The sequence below is a fragment of the Erythrolamprus reginae genome, chromosome 4 (assembly GCF_031021105.1).
Source record: "Erythrolamprus reginae isolate rEryReg1 chromosome 4, rEryReg1.hap1, whole genome shotgun sequence".
NCBI lineage: Eukaryota > Metazoa > Chordata > Lepidosauria > Squamata > Dipsadidae > Erythrolamprus > Erythrolamprus reginae.
Window position 1 is genome coordinate 65062249 of NC_091953.1, and position 15404 is coordinate 65077652.

At 35.3% G+C, this 15404-nt stretch overlaps 1 protein-coding gene across 2 annotated transcripts; it reads left to right on the forward strand.

Annotated features, from left to right (window-relative positions):
* The first annotated feature begins 385 nt into the window (after positions 1–385).
* On the forward strand, positions 386–13036 carry NDUFV3 (NADH:ubiquinone oxidoreductase subunit V3). 2 transcript variants are annotated; one of them, XM_070750492.1, is made up of 4 exons: positions 386–553; positions 1900–1990; positions 4495–5376; positions 10540–13036. In XM_070750492.1, exons 1-4 carry the CDS (start codon positions 506–508, stop codon positions 10704–10706), a joined length of 1188 nt encoding a protein of 395 aa, XP_070606593.1. In that variant the 5' UTR covers positions 386–505; the 3' UTR covers positions 10707–13036. The 2 variants fall into 2 exon arrangements, with proteins under 2 accessions (XP_070606593.1, XP_070606592.1); XM_070750491.1 differs by having other exon boundaries at positions 544–726.
* Positions 13037–15404: the final 2368 nt, after the last annotated feature.

A 15404-nucleotide genomic window follows, 5' to 3' on the forward strand; every position in this document is an offset into this window, starting at 1 on the left:
TGGGTAATGAAACGTCTGCAAGAAAACAAGCTCAGATAGCCCCAAGGACCCCACCCCGCCCCATTATTACACTCAAGACAAGGATCCAAGGACGTCCTTCTAACATTTTTATTTTGTGTTTCTTTTATTTTGTCAAGTACGTATTGGTAGTATACATAGATATAATGCTGTTCATATACATGAGATGGGTACTAATAACATTAGGGCAAGGACAGTAGGCATGCTGGTGCACTTATGCATGCCCTTTTTTCGCTGAAGCTCTGTCCACGTCCATCCGTCTGGGTTTAAAAGTACACGGAACGGAAGAGAGCACCTCCTCCTTAAATCTCAAACTAAACTAAAGGGAACCCTCCGTTCCAGTTCCCGCGGCTACTGAGCGACACAAACATCACCTACCCACGTGACCGTGCTTGTCTCCGGACAGCGGTTATGGAAGGAAAATGGGGTGGGAACCTTTTCTTTGCGGCCAAAGGAGGACGCCGAACAGATTTTAAGAGACGCCAAGATGGCGGCCTCCCTGGTGACTCGGTACGGTCGTGGAGCGGCGTTTAAGGTAATGGACGATTAAGGTTTATTAAGGAGTTGCTTGTGGATTCCGTTTTCTTGTCAGGTGACCGCCTGTAGCCAGGACTATTAGCAATTGCTCTGTCTTACGTCTGTGCCAATAATTAGATTTACTGTCTGTCGGTTTGACCGGAAGTTTCCAGCTGATATAATTTGACTCAGGTTATCTACTAATTTTATTCGGGGTATCTACTACTAGCTTGATGTAGACTGTACACGAGGATTATTTTCCAGTCTGAAAAGCAAAGAATAAACTGTTAGCGAGTAAAAACATAATAAAAAGGGTTACTTACAAATCTTATAAATTGCCGTGAATCGCAGCCATCTTTATCAAATGCATGGCTAATGGTTTTGAGAAACACTGAAATGAACATACCCTTGGGGCAGAGAAGAGACCAGAAGCAGTGTTATTAAGAAAATGTTAAGATTTCATATGCAACACCTTGAGCTCTTGAATTCTCCTTCTAGTCTTTCGCAAGAGTCTGAAGACTCATTTGTGCCCTCAGGCTGGGGGCTATTGAGTACTGGCCGATGAATGAAATGTATGGTTGCTGTGTGAATGGGAGCGAGTGATTGGAAATAAATTGGGTCTCTTAAACTAGTTAATTTTAAACTAATTGGATGTAAAATGTTTGTTATTGTCTTTTCATGTGTTGTAAATGTATGTAAATATTTGGATACAGGAATTGGAGAGGCAATATGTGGTTTAATATTTTTGAATATATTTGCATAATCTGCTTTATTAATAATGCACTGCAAATATAATATAGGTAGTCCTTGACCTACAACAGTTCATTTAGTGACCATTCAAAGTTACACCGGCACTGAAAAATGTGATATGACTGTTTTTCACAATTACAACCTTTGCAGCATTCCCATGGTCATGTGATCAAAATCCAGATGCTTGGCAACTGGTTTATACTTATGACCGCTGCAGAATCCCAGGGTCATGTGATCGGATTTTGCAACCTTCTAAAAAAGCCAAGGCAATGGGAAAGCCAGATTCACGTAATCAGGTTACCAACTTATCAAATGCAGTGATTCACTAAACAACTGTGGCAAGAAATGTCGTGAAATGGGGCAAAACTCAATTGTGATTGGGTTCAATTGTGCTCGTAAGTCAAGGACTACCTTTTGTATAGCCACACAAGCCTTTCTTTAACTGAAAATAAGATTTTAGAATTTTTCACAAGGAATTCTTATGCAAGCTATTTTATTATCACCATTTCATGAGCTTGTTACTATTGTTATTATGACTATGTCGTTGTAGGCCTTACATATTTTTTAAAAATACATGCTAATTAAAAAAATGTTCATCTTTCCTGATTCTTATAGGCTATATCACAGCAAGCATGGGGTATGCGAAGTATGCCTTCTATTTATCTCTGCACCAAACCAGGTGGTTCTAAAAAAGGCTTCCCAAAAGGTAAAACAATTTTAAATATTTATTGCCAAGAAAAATATTTATTATTATTGAGGCAACATTAATTAAGCAATTGCTATTTTTCATATTTTGTAGAATGTGAAGATTCAAAGGTGTTGTATGGGTTTTGTTATACGATGAATGTTCTTATTCAAAAGAATTGCAAGTAAAACTAAACTAAAATATCATTGCTCTGCCATTCCATAAACCATAATTTCCATGGGGCGGCATACAAATCTAAATAATAAATAAATAAATAAAAATCCATTAAATGGGAAGAAAAAAAGTCACTCACTTTTATTCTTCTCTCTCTCTCTCTCTCTTTCTCTCTATCTTCCTCCCTCCCTCCCCCCACACACGCATACAATCTCATTTCCTTATCCATGCAATTCTACATTATCCTTTTTCCCCTTCTGCCTGCCACCTCCTGTTCTTAGATTGGATTCTACAGTACAGTAATTGATTTTTAAGCAAACTTCTCAGTGGAATCAGTGAAAGCTGTTAAAAATTCTGTTAGATATATGTAAATATTTTGATTTTAAATTAATGGTATGGGTCTCATAGGAGCAAAATAAAGACACTAAATAAATTTTATCTGTTCAATAGCTATCATATTATTCAAATCACATAATAAAAACACAAGTTGTGAATCTCTGATATCATACACAAGAGGAATGACTTCTAACCAAATGTGAAAACTTTCACAAGCCTTTAAATTATCCTTTTCCAATGTGATAACCTCGAGATATGATGGGATTGTAATCCCGTGCTAATTTTGAATCCTAAGTGTTGTAGACCCAAAATATATGGGGAAGTATTTAATTTTTCAAAATATAACCTCACAAAAATTTAATATCTTTTTACAAATGTATAAAGCTATGAAATTAGATATTAATTAGCACACTTGAGTGTAGTCTTTTCCTGCTTTTGGTGGAACTGTAATATAGGTTTCCTTAAATGCTGCTGCTTTCCTTTATAAAATATGTCATCAAACAATTTACAAGATTTTGGAAGCAAAAAAATCTTTAAATGTCCATTCCTGGTGTTTTACCACTTTCCATTTTAAAAATTATTTTCTTTTATATCCTACCTACCTATACCTATAAAGGTATTATTTGATGTGTCATCTAATTTTAGCACGTTAACTTTATTTAAAAATGCCTTTATATCTTCATTTCATACCATCTCTGATTTGCTGCATAATACTGGATAAAATTTTTAAAAATTGACCTGCAGAACATAAACTTGATAGTATAATCAGGGGCGGATTCCTGATTCCGCCACTACCGGTGCATGGCACGCGCACCTTTACTACTGCTGCAGGGACACGCATGCGTCCCAGTGAGGGCATCAAAAGCAAAGGTGTGCGTGCAGCTCAATATTCGCTACCAGTATGGCGCCCTTTCCTATACTGATAGCAGCCTGATACTGAGTATAATGGTAGTATAACTCTATACAGATCCAGGTTTAAAGGGTAATGTGACTCAGAATATAAATAAATGCCCACTTAGAATCGATTGGAAATACCTTAAAGGAGCTGCATCTTTTTTTGGATCCATGTGATTATCCTCTGCTTTCTTTAAGGATCTCATAGGAAGAGCTAAGTACATAGCCATATATGCTATTCTCAAATATGCCAGTGAAGACCACCTGGAAATTACAACTGGTCTAGAATACAGTGGTACACATAATGTTGGGTGCTTCTAGGTTTGTGGGTTTTATAACCTAGTTTTGCAAGCTGCACTGGCTTTAAATTTCATCTAAAGTGCAATTCAAATACGTACTGTAGATAGTTATTAACTTTAAACTTCTACATTGTACAAAACCAGGCCATTTGCCAAACTGCCTCTCCTTGAAGGTATCAGCCATCTCATGTGATTGGATAGAATGGGCATGCTTCAGGTCCCTACTCTGAAATATTTTCATCTAGTGGAACCTAGTAAGTGTGCCTTTTCCATAGCTGTCCCTAACTTATGGAACACACTTTCCTGGCAATGTAACAAATCTCCCATCATGTTAGCCTTCCAGAAAGCAAATAAAACTGCAGGCATTAAAGAGATGGAGCCTGTGGAGAGTTGTTCAAGTGCACAGGAAGGTTGATGGAAATGCAAGTTTCCAGTTTTTTACATTTTTATGACTTTTATAATTTTATTGTTGTGAAAATTGTTTTAAAATAAGTGGCCATACAAATCCTAAATTAATTAGGAAATATATAATATTTAATTTGATTCTATATGAACTCATAGAAAGTCTGAAAGAAATTTATCTGAAGCAATTTGAATTTATATCAGTTAAATCCACAGATCAGTTATACCAGAATTACACATTATAGTGATAGCCTTGAAAATATTTATTTAGAAATTATAATCCCTTCTGTGCCAACTCAGAAATTGAAATTAGCCAACTGGAATTAGTACTGAAAGAGCAAACCCAACTATTAACCTGCCCAAAGTGGAGGTTGATTTTCTTTTAAAAGCTGTCTCCTAATTCTTTCCCACAATTTACAGATAAGGGGAAGGTCATATCTAACTGTAAACCTGATGCAGCTGTAAAATTAACAGAGGAAGATCTGAGAAAATTCTTGGCAAGGAAAACTTTGGTAATGTTTCCTCAGAAGGCAGAGTTTCCTTTTGAGAGAAAACCAGTTTTCTCTTCCACAGTAGGGAAGAGGTTAACAGAAGAACAGCCATTTTCTTCATCAAGTTCTGAATCAGATTCTAGCTCTGATTCTGAAGATGATGATCTCAAAGAGAAGCCACACAGACAAAAAGAACTCTTCCAGAGAGCTGACAAGCAATTAGAATCAGATATGATAAAAACTGCTTCACAACAGAGGTCTAAAGAAATACATTTCAAGAGCAAGAACTTTGGAATAGCGAATGCAGAGAGTCAAAAGCCAATAGAGGTTTTGTCTGGAAGCCAGGAAGTATTTCTCTCCGAAACTGATCCACAGAAAACTCAGCTGGTACCTCCACAAAATATATCACAAAAACTGACTAAAAAGCCAATAGAAGTTTTGTCTGGAAGCCAGGAAGTATCTCTCTCCGAAACTGATCCACAGAAAACTCAGCTGGTACCTCCACAAAATATATCACAAAATCTGACTAAAAAGCCAATAGAAGTTTTGTCTGGAAGCCGGGAAGTATCTCTCTCCGAAACTGATCCACAGAAAGCTCAGCTGGTACTTTCACAAAATATATCACAAAATCTGGAAAAGGATGAAAACAATACAAAGAAGCTGCAAAAAACTGAGATGCAAAAGAGAATTTTTGAAGAACCAGGGCCTGAAGTTTCAGGGGAAAGAATGCCAGTGATAAAAGCAACCACCCTGAAGGAGGAGATCATCCCAGAAGTAGAAGCTCAAATTGAAGAAGAAAGCACTCCAGAGGGTATCACTTTATCTTCTTCTGCATTAGCTCTGTTGGTTGAAAGGATTTATAAAAGCAAATGCCCTATATTCTGACTTTTCCATTATTTGAAGCAATGTCTTGAAATGTTTCTTCCCGCTTTCCTAATGTACTTTCCAAAGAAGGCTTTTTCACATTGCTGATGAATTGTTGTACTCTTTTACCGTTATGTTCTCTGGTTCTCCCATTAAGATTTAAAGGTGCTAATGGATGATTTGGGGAGGAGGAAGGAAACAATATTATATTTTTGCTATTTTTTTCTTGTTTGAAGTGTTAAGGGAACCTAAAACATTCAAAACTCTGATGACCACGTGAAAATGTCTTCATTAAGGAAATGAAAATTCTATCCCTACTTGCTAAAGCATAAACTATAGACTTTTGAGTGACCTGTTTTCAGACTTCTCTTCTATTTGCACTTGCTCATAGCTTAACATTGCTTTTTGTTTGACCTTGCCATTTATGTGGTACTTTTCACTCTTTTTCACCCCTTGAACCTTTTGATAGATAGATAGATAAATAAGTTCTGTAAGGAAGCAAATTTACTTTGACCTTCCTGGGATGTGAAGAAAATTAGTGCCTGTAGGGTTAGCAAAAATGTCACTTAGTGATTTAATCATTATGATGCATATTTTCTTTCGGCTCTCTTGCGAGTTGCGACCTGAATTTTCATTCTCTCTCACTACTTTAATATCCTTAAAATATTCTCTTAATTTCCAAATACCCCAAACAAATTCCTAAAGTGACTATAATTTTCTTTGTATTCTAAAAACCTTCCCATGAAGCTTTCCCTGTTCATTTTTCTATATTTTAAATTCTGCAATATGTATCAATATGATTTTTAAAATCTATTATTTTAGGTATCTATATCCATTTAAAAACAAAGAGAAAATAATAGATATCAATTGTAATAATGAATTAACAAATAAGAAACTTAAAGTTCGACAGGCCTGTCAAAGTGATAAATATCCTCAAAGATTTTGCAGTTTAATACTCGCACACCCACACACCCAAAAAATATCCTCAGTTATTTTGAGTTCCAGAAGGGGGCAGCAGTGCCTTGAAAAATAATGGCAGAAAAGCTCTCTTTCAGTTTAGCTTGGCTAATCTAGAAAATTGTAACAGAAGATCAGAGAAGGTAAAAATGAAAACTTCTATAGCTGGCTATAAATAATAGTCTATTAAAATGTAATTGTATATAAATAGAGCATTGATAATATAACTAAAAGCCATAGATAAACATGAATAGACATCCAGTTGGAAATACAGTGGTACCTCTACTTAAGAATGCCTCTACTTAAGAACTTATCTAGATAAGAACTGGGTGCTCAAGATTTTTTGCCTCTTCTTAAGAACCATTTTCTACTTAAGAACCCGAGCCTGGAAAAATTTCCCAAGAAATTTTAGAGCGGCACAAAGGCCTGACCAGTTTCCTGCCATTCCCCCTTTAATCCCGGCCATCTCAGGTTTTTCTGGGCTGCCAGAGGAGTCTTTCGGTGGCACTTAAGGAGGCTTTGGCAGTCCAGAGCGAACGGAACATTTTCCTTTCTCTGGGCGCTTGGAGAAGGAATAAACCACTTCGCTGTGGTGACTCCCTCACGCTGCCTCCCATACACCCGGCGCGAGGTTGCCTCCCAGAGTGTCTGGGCACAGAAAGGCAAAAGGGGGCACTCATCTCACCTTCTTCCTTCGGCAGCGACTGTCCTCCTTCTCTTCTTCCTCCTCCTCCTCCCACTCAAATTCCGAGCTTTTATTTCTTTCCTAATGGGTTTGCACGCATTATTTGCTTTTACATTGATTCTATGGGAAAAATTGCTTCTACTTAAGAACGTTTCTACTTAAGAGCCTGGTCACGGAATGAATGAAGTTCTTAAGGAGAGATACCACTGTAGTATCGTATCTTACAATTTTTTCAGTGGAAGAGGCTTAAACAATTACTAAATATTGCTATAGAAATACAGTATATAGAACACTGAGAGGTACATATCAAATATTTCCTCTATATTTAAATGTATTTAAAATGTTTTAATCACTCTTAAGGACAGAAATTATTGGAAAATAATTCAATTGTATTGTAAAAATATAGTTAATAGAAGATAACATTCATTCCAGACATTAAAATCTCCTGCCCAAACAGTATTAAAAATCAAACTAAATACTTAGTCTCTAAGGAAAGTATCACTAAGAATAATTGTAAGTGTCTATCCAGAACATTTGAAGCTCAAAATTTTGGATTATTATCCAGGCCTTTATGATGATATATGTTATCCTTTAAAATTATTAATTTAAAGCATCACTCTTAGATAATTTATGACGAGGCAGGGTAGAGAGCTAATATGTTGAGTGTATAACTGAGCCGTATTAAAATAATTTCAAATGTATTCTACTATTGAGAACTGGAGAAGATTAAGTTTCATGTTAGAATCAGATTCCAATCAGTGACGGGATTAAATTATGACTTCATGTCAAACCCAGGGATTTTTAAAAATAAAATTTTTGTAGGCTTTTGTGAAGTAAAAGAACAATTAGTTGTTTAACACTGTTTATCTGTCTGATGTAAAAACTATTTTGGAAAGATATGGTTCTTGATTTATAATAGAATATGCGTGTTACTTGTTTATATTCTATTGTTAGAAAAAGAAACCACTTGCCTATTAGGTAATGGAAGCTAATGTAAAATAAACATTGTAGTTTCAGTTACATATTTGGAAATGCTCATCCCATGTATTTTGGTTTATCCTGATTTTAAAAAAAACCTATCATATTGATAATCAATTGCAATTTAATACTGGATATTTAAATTCTCTTTAACGTTGTTATATTCTTGACTTGTATGAAATGTGGATATGCTTTTCATACATGTAAATCATGTATTTTTTACTGAAATATAGCTTGCTTTGGGAAGAGAAGCTACATCTTTCCTAGATTCAAACTTCCCTGAGGGAAACCTTATTTATTGGGTTACAAAAACTGTTCATTGACCAACATTTCACAATCATATGCCTATTTGGTAACTTTTATGTCCATAACCTGTTCTATGTCAGTTTGTTTTCCAGTTACATACTAAAACTACAGGTGAAACTCGAAAAATTAGAATATCATGCAAACCTTCATTTATTTCAGTAATGTAACTTAAAAGGTAAAACTTAATATATGAGAGATATAACATGCAAGGCAACATAGTTCAAGCCGAGATTTGTCATAATTGTGATGATTATAGGGTACAGCTCATGAAAACCCCAAATCCCCCATCTCTGAAAATTAGAATATGACATGTGATCAATAAAAAATGATTGTACATAGAACAACATCGGACCTCTGAAACGTATAAGCATGCATATGTATTCAGTACTAGGTTTGGGCCCCTTTTGCAGCAGTTACTGCCTCAATGCAGCGTGGCATGGACACTATCAGCCTGTGGCATAGCTGAGATGTTATGGAAGACCAGGATGCTTCAATAGCGGCCTTCAGCTCCTCTGCATTGTTCAGTCTCATGTCTCTTATCTTTCTCTTGACAATGTTCCATAGATTCTCTATGGGGTTCAGGTCAGGTAAGTTCCCAAATCCCTCCCCAAATCAACACAGACTGGAAACTTTACACTGGACCACAAGCATCTTCCAGTGGGTACCTCTCCATTCTTCCTCCATATTCTGGGACCTTGGTTTCCAAATGAGATGCAAAAGTTTCCATAGTGTGTTGATTTGGGGAGCCATGTCATCTGCTGATGTCGGTTCACTGTGCTTCATTAAGTCCAGGGTCAACGCAACCGTCTACCAGAAGATTTTTGAATACTTCATGCTTCCATCCGCATACGAGCTTTATGGGGATGGTGACTTAAATTTTCCAGCAGGACTTGTCACCTGCCCACACTGCCAAAAGCACTAAAACCTGTTTCAGTTACCATGGGATTACTGTCATTGATTGGCCAGCAAACTCATTCGACCTCAACCCCACAAAGAATCTATGAGGTATTGCCAAGAGAAAGATGAGAGACATGAGACCAAATAATGCAGAAGAGCTGAAGGCCGCTGTTGAAGTATCCTGGTCTTCCATAATACATCAGCAGTGCCACAGGCTGATAGTGTCCATACCACGCTGCATTGAGGCAATAATTGCTGCAAAAGAGGCCCAAACAAAGTACTAAGTACATATGCATGCTTATACTTTTCAGAGGTCCGATATTGTTCTATGTCCAATCCTTTTTTTATTGATCGCATGTAATATTCTAATTTTCAGAAATGGGGCATTTGGGGTTTTCATGAGCTAAACCCCATAATCATCACAATTATGACAAATCTCGGCTTGAACTATCTTGTCTTGCATGTTATATCTCTCATATATTAAGTTTCACCTTTTAAGTTACATTACTGAAATAATGAAACATTTGCATGATATTCTAATTTTTTGAGTTTTACTTGTATTTGATATTACTGTCTTTCTTTTAAACTGCCCTTCCTTATCACTAACTTTTATTCTAGCAGCTCAATTAGCAGCATTGCCAGCTTATGTCATGTTCCATCTCTGTTGTGGGTGTCCTTTTCTTACTATCTTTTTCTTCAACATTAAAGTAAAATCCAATTAATTTCTGGGAGGTTTTTTTTAACCATCTACTTATTTTGTAGCAATCACCAACCCCCTTTGTTGTTTATAATTTTTTTCTTTAGTTTTCTGAGTTAATATAGCTAGGAGGAACATGGTAAACATGTACAGTTACTTCTTTATGTTCTTTTTAAAAATATTTTATTAAATAGCTGAAAATGGGCTATAAAAATGTTGATTTATATTTCAGCATATTTGTAGTCTATCAACATTTATCTTCCCCAGCATTAATATATTCATAATCCTGTCTGTATGACACACAATGTGTCAATTCACATACCCCTAGGCAAGGGTTATGAGTCTTCTTTACCCCTATCCTTCCAATTACAGCTCCCAAAGTACACCATACTTACACAAACTTAGCATCATTCATAACTGAATGGTGTGTGTAAGTCTTGAAAGAATATTTTACAACTTATCAAGCTCTGCATAGTGATCATAGTTGATAGTAATAACTTTCAGTGCTAGAAATATATCTGCATTTGAATCAAAACCTGATTTTGGTAAGAATTTTGTTTCTGTACTCTGTTCTTTGTTTCTCCTTTTAGTGGCCACACTATCACCTGAAACTGCTCAAGAAACACACGATACTTCTACCTACAAGAACCTGCAGCACCATGAATATCAACCATTCACTTTTGTGGATTTTGATGTCTTGTTGTCAAAATTCAGGCTGCCCCAGCCATCTTCTGGGAGGCTATCTCCAAGACACTGAACTAATTGTGGAAACAAATAAATTCCGATAAAATATTATGCTTGTGTTATTGATTAGTACTAGCATTAATTCCTCAGTTATTGCTGATTGTATAACAGATTAGTTCTAATAATTAAATGATAACTTGATAATTCCGTTAGTTCATGCAGTGTGCAGTGTCATAGCATACTGGTGATAAATATCTATATAATCCTAAGTCATAAAATGTATACAGAGTACAAATTAATTGGTATTAAATGCTGATGAAGTATTTTAAATTAGATTATGATGAGTGTATTTGTTTTGCTAAAGATGCAGTTTTAGAAGTCTCATACCACTTGCTGAATTATGTTATTTTATCCTAAAGTAATATATAATGAATAATATTATTGTAAAAGATATAAAACTAAGTGACTTTATGCTTGTAAATGCCTGATTCTGAGTAAGAATGAATGAATGAGGATGGGTTGCCTGCACTAAAGTAAAAGGAATTAGTATGTAAACACTTTTCCCTTAATTTTTATGTGAAATTTAACTTGATATAAAAATTGTTTGGGAGATGAATATCAAATTAAAGGCTTGAATAGGGGATTATTGACAACAGCCTATTCTTTCCAAAAATTTGCAGCAAAAGCTCTTGCAAACAGCTGAAGAGGCATTTCTAGGAAAAGTTGTTTTGGTTTCCACTTTGCCAGGTCAGGTAGAAATGAATAAAACAAGAACAAAGCAGTTCCTACACTTATTTAATATATTAAAAAAGAAGAACCTATCTATCTGTCTCGTAGCAGTGCTGATCTACCTCCTTAATACCATGCCATTATGCCCTTAATTTTCAACCCCTCACTTCCAGTAAACATAATTCTGGGCTCTTGAGATTAATTTTCAAACATGTTTCATTACTAGATTTAAAAAATAATAATTTTCTCTACAGTAAACAAAAATGCACTTTGTTTTATATGAGATAAGCATGATTTTAAAGCTCTGTTTATGCTGAAATCTTAGTTCTGAGTGGCTTTTTTAACTTAATTTGATATTTCTTAAAATAACTGAAATAACGATAATTGTAACTAGCACAAATTTAAGAGCATTTTTATAATCCAGTTACGATTACTTGCTTTAAAAATGCTAATTAGTTTCAATTTTATTACATAGTTAAATTGAATGCCTGCTGTTCTTTTGTATTTTGTTTTTATCAATTTTTAAAGATCTGAACATGTGGGTCAAAATGGAGCTTTAAGGTAAACATAGTTAATTGTTGCTGCTAAGATCTAAAATCTGAATTATCTAGCAATTAAACTTAAGTGGTTTAAGTAAGAAAAACATTGCAAAGAGGTGTAGAGCATAGAAATATTTTCCCCAGAAATTCTTAAGAACAAGAATGGTCAGGAATGGATAAATGGTCTGGATCCTACATTCTTCAACACAGATAGTCCTCAACACACAGCCATTTGTTTAGTGCCTGTCTGAAGTAACAACAGCACTGAAAAAAAGATTGTTTTTCACGCAACCATTGCAGCATCCCCATGGACATGTGATCAAAATTTGGACAATTAATAACTGACATATTTTCATGATAACTGCACTGTCCGATAGTCATGTGAACATCTTTTGTGACCTTCTGATAAGCAAAGTCAATAGGGAAATCAGATTCACTTTTCAACCAGGTTACTAACTTAACAATTGCAGTGATTCACTTAACAACTGGCAAGAATAGTCATAAAATGGGGCCAACAGTGTACAGTGGCAGCCAAAAAAGTCAATGCAATTCTAAATTGCATTAACAGGGGGATTCAATCAAGGTCATATGAGATACTAATACCATTCTATAAAGCTTTAGTAAGACCACACCTAGAGTTCTCCATCCAGTTTTGGTCACTATACCATAGAACAAAGATGATTAGGGAACTGGAAGGTAAAACATGAATAGTTACAGAAACTGGGCATGGCTAGTCTAGTGAAGAGAAGGACCAGGGGAGACACGACAGCAGCGTTCTAATACGTGAGGGGCTATCACAGAGAGGAGCGGTCAATCTATTTTCCAAAGCACCTGAAGGCCAGAGAAGGAATAACGGATGGAAACTGATCAAGGAGACATTTGACCTACAAATAAGGAGACATTTTCTGACAGAACGAACAACCAATGGAACAGCTTGCCTTCAGAAGTTGTGGGAGCTTCCTCATTGGAGGCTTTCAAAAAGAGATTGGATTGCCATTGGTCAGAAATGGTGTAGTGTCTCCTGCTTGGGTGGGGGCTTGGACTAGATGACGTACAATGTTCCTTCCAACTTTGCTATTCTGCTATTAGCCTGTTATTACTTTTGAAATAAAGCCTTGGTTTCCTTGATACCAAATATTTATCTCCAACAGTGTATTTTCTTCAATTCATCCTGTCAAATGGTCATGTCAGTAATTTTTTTTTAAAAAAAACCTTATTTGGTTTTTTTTTTAAAAAAAAAACCCTTATTCATACTCTTATTCATACAATAGCTTAGATTTGCGAGGGGGAAAAGTATGACTTGAATTGTTGGAGTAATAAATGGATTATTTTTACGGAGGTACATACATGGCACCTTTCAAGTTGTTAAAGCAGGTGTGTATTTTTACAGATTTATGCAACTGCTCCAGAATCTGCTCCAATCTGTATGTGCAAAGTCTGGAAAAACAGGACATCTTTAATAATATGAAAAGACATGGTTTATACATACTCACATGTTCTGAAGCATCCTTTAAGTGCCCTAAAATGCGCCTTCTCAACCATCAGAGTTACTGTTGAAATCCAGAAATTATTGAATTATGTAAATTACTAAAGATGAATTATAACTAAAACTATACACACGTCAAACCCATCTCAGTGTTTTATCTCCATTTTGCATATTCATTATAGCAACATACAAAAATCTTCATATTTTGATTTATGACATATAGGTCTGCTTAAATTTAAAGAAGAAAGAAGAAAAGTTTCTTTTAAGTTCACTATAATCTAAAGTCAACAGTTGGTAAAGTGGGAAGAAAAGTTAGCTAACAAGTTTAATAGTTTTCTGCTATAAACAATGAGGAATTGTTTCTTCATTTGTAATGAAGCCGACCCGAGTTTCCGGAGAGGGGTGGCATACAAGTCTAATAAATTGTTGTTGTTGTTGTTATTGTTGTTGTTATTATTATTATTATTATTATTATTATTTGCTACAAGATGGCATCAGCATTCCTTTATGGCTACAAAAAGCATTGAAACTGGTAGAATTCCAACAATGAGACTAAGTTGGACATCTGAACTAGAAATAGTTCAAAAACAACAGGATTTTCAGGAAATATATATTTCCTTGAAGCACAAAAATTTCTGTTGCTAAGACAGACAGTTGTTAAATGAGTTTCCCCCAATTTTAGGATCTTCTTTGCCACCATCATTAAGTGAATCATTGCAATAGTTAAATAAGTATTTTAACAAGTAAATTAGTTGTTAAGTGAATCTGGCTTCCCCATTGATTTTGATTGTCAGAAGGTGGCATGACCCTGAGGTGCTGCAACTATCATAAATGTGGTTCAATTGCCTTGTATATGAAATTTGATCGTGAGGATGGGGATGCTGCAATGGTTGTGTGAAAAACTATCAGCCACTTTTTCAGTGCTGTTGTGACTTCAGTCACTAGACTAATGGTTATAAATCAAGGATTACTTGTACTTCAAGATATATTCAGAAGGAAAAGAACTGTAACACTTTGGGCAAACGTTTTTCAAGAAAGCTACCGCATTTCATTTAGGTCTTCATAGGTGATGATAAAGTATTTGAATATTTTCTGATAATGCTTTAAATAATTGGCTGTAGCAAGACAAAAGGATTAAGACTGAAGATTAACATTTGGATCAAGGAAAGGCTATTTCTCTGTACATTAACATAAAAAGTGATTTCATGGATTAAATTAAAATATAGTCAGCACATCTGAAAGGGGAAAATGAATGGAAAAATTCACATATTGTTGTATATATCTCTTCAGGGAACCTGTTGGGATGTCAACATCTTAGTCAAAAATTTCTTGGAAATAGTTATGTGAAAATTGTATGGAATTTGGAATGAATTCAATATGAAGAAGGGAGATTTATTATATGACCCAAATGACAATAAAGTTCTTCGTTTTTATTTTTGTTCCCCCTCACTTCCTGAATTGAAGCTCAACAAGTTTGGAAAACAATTTATAGTTGAATGAAAACAATTTTAAAAGTTGAATTTCTTTTTCAAACTGTTTTTACTAAATATTACTAAGCCTTGTGTTCACACAAAATATTATCATTATTTAGTTGATTTCTATGCCGACCCTCTCCAAGGACCTGGGGCAGCTCACAACAGTATATTTAGTAGTATACTAAATATACTAAAGTAGATCATATTTGGCAACTGCTGTAGGGATATTCTGTGCTTTCTCTTGGGAAATGTATACAGTTCCTTCTGCAGAGGAATAGCTACTATATTTTTCGGACTATAAGATGCACCGGTGTATAAGATGTACCAAGATTTCAAAGAAGTAGGTAAGAAAAAAAAAAGGTTTTGCCCTCCCCCAGCCCCCAGGAGCATTCTACAAACCTACCAAACCCTCTGCACAACCTATTTTTGTGAAAAATGGGCCATTTTTTGCAAAAATGGGGGCAATTTTGCCCTCCCTCAGCTCCCAAACCCTCTGCATACCCCATTTTTGTGAAAAACACGTCATTTTTTTAAACTGTTTT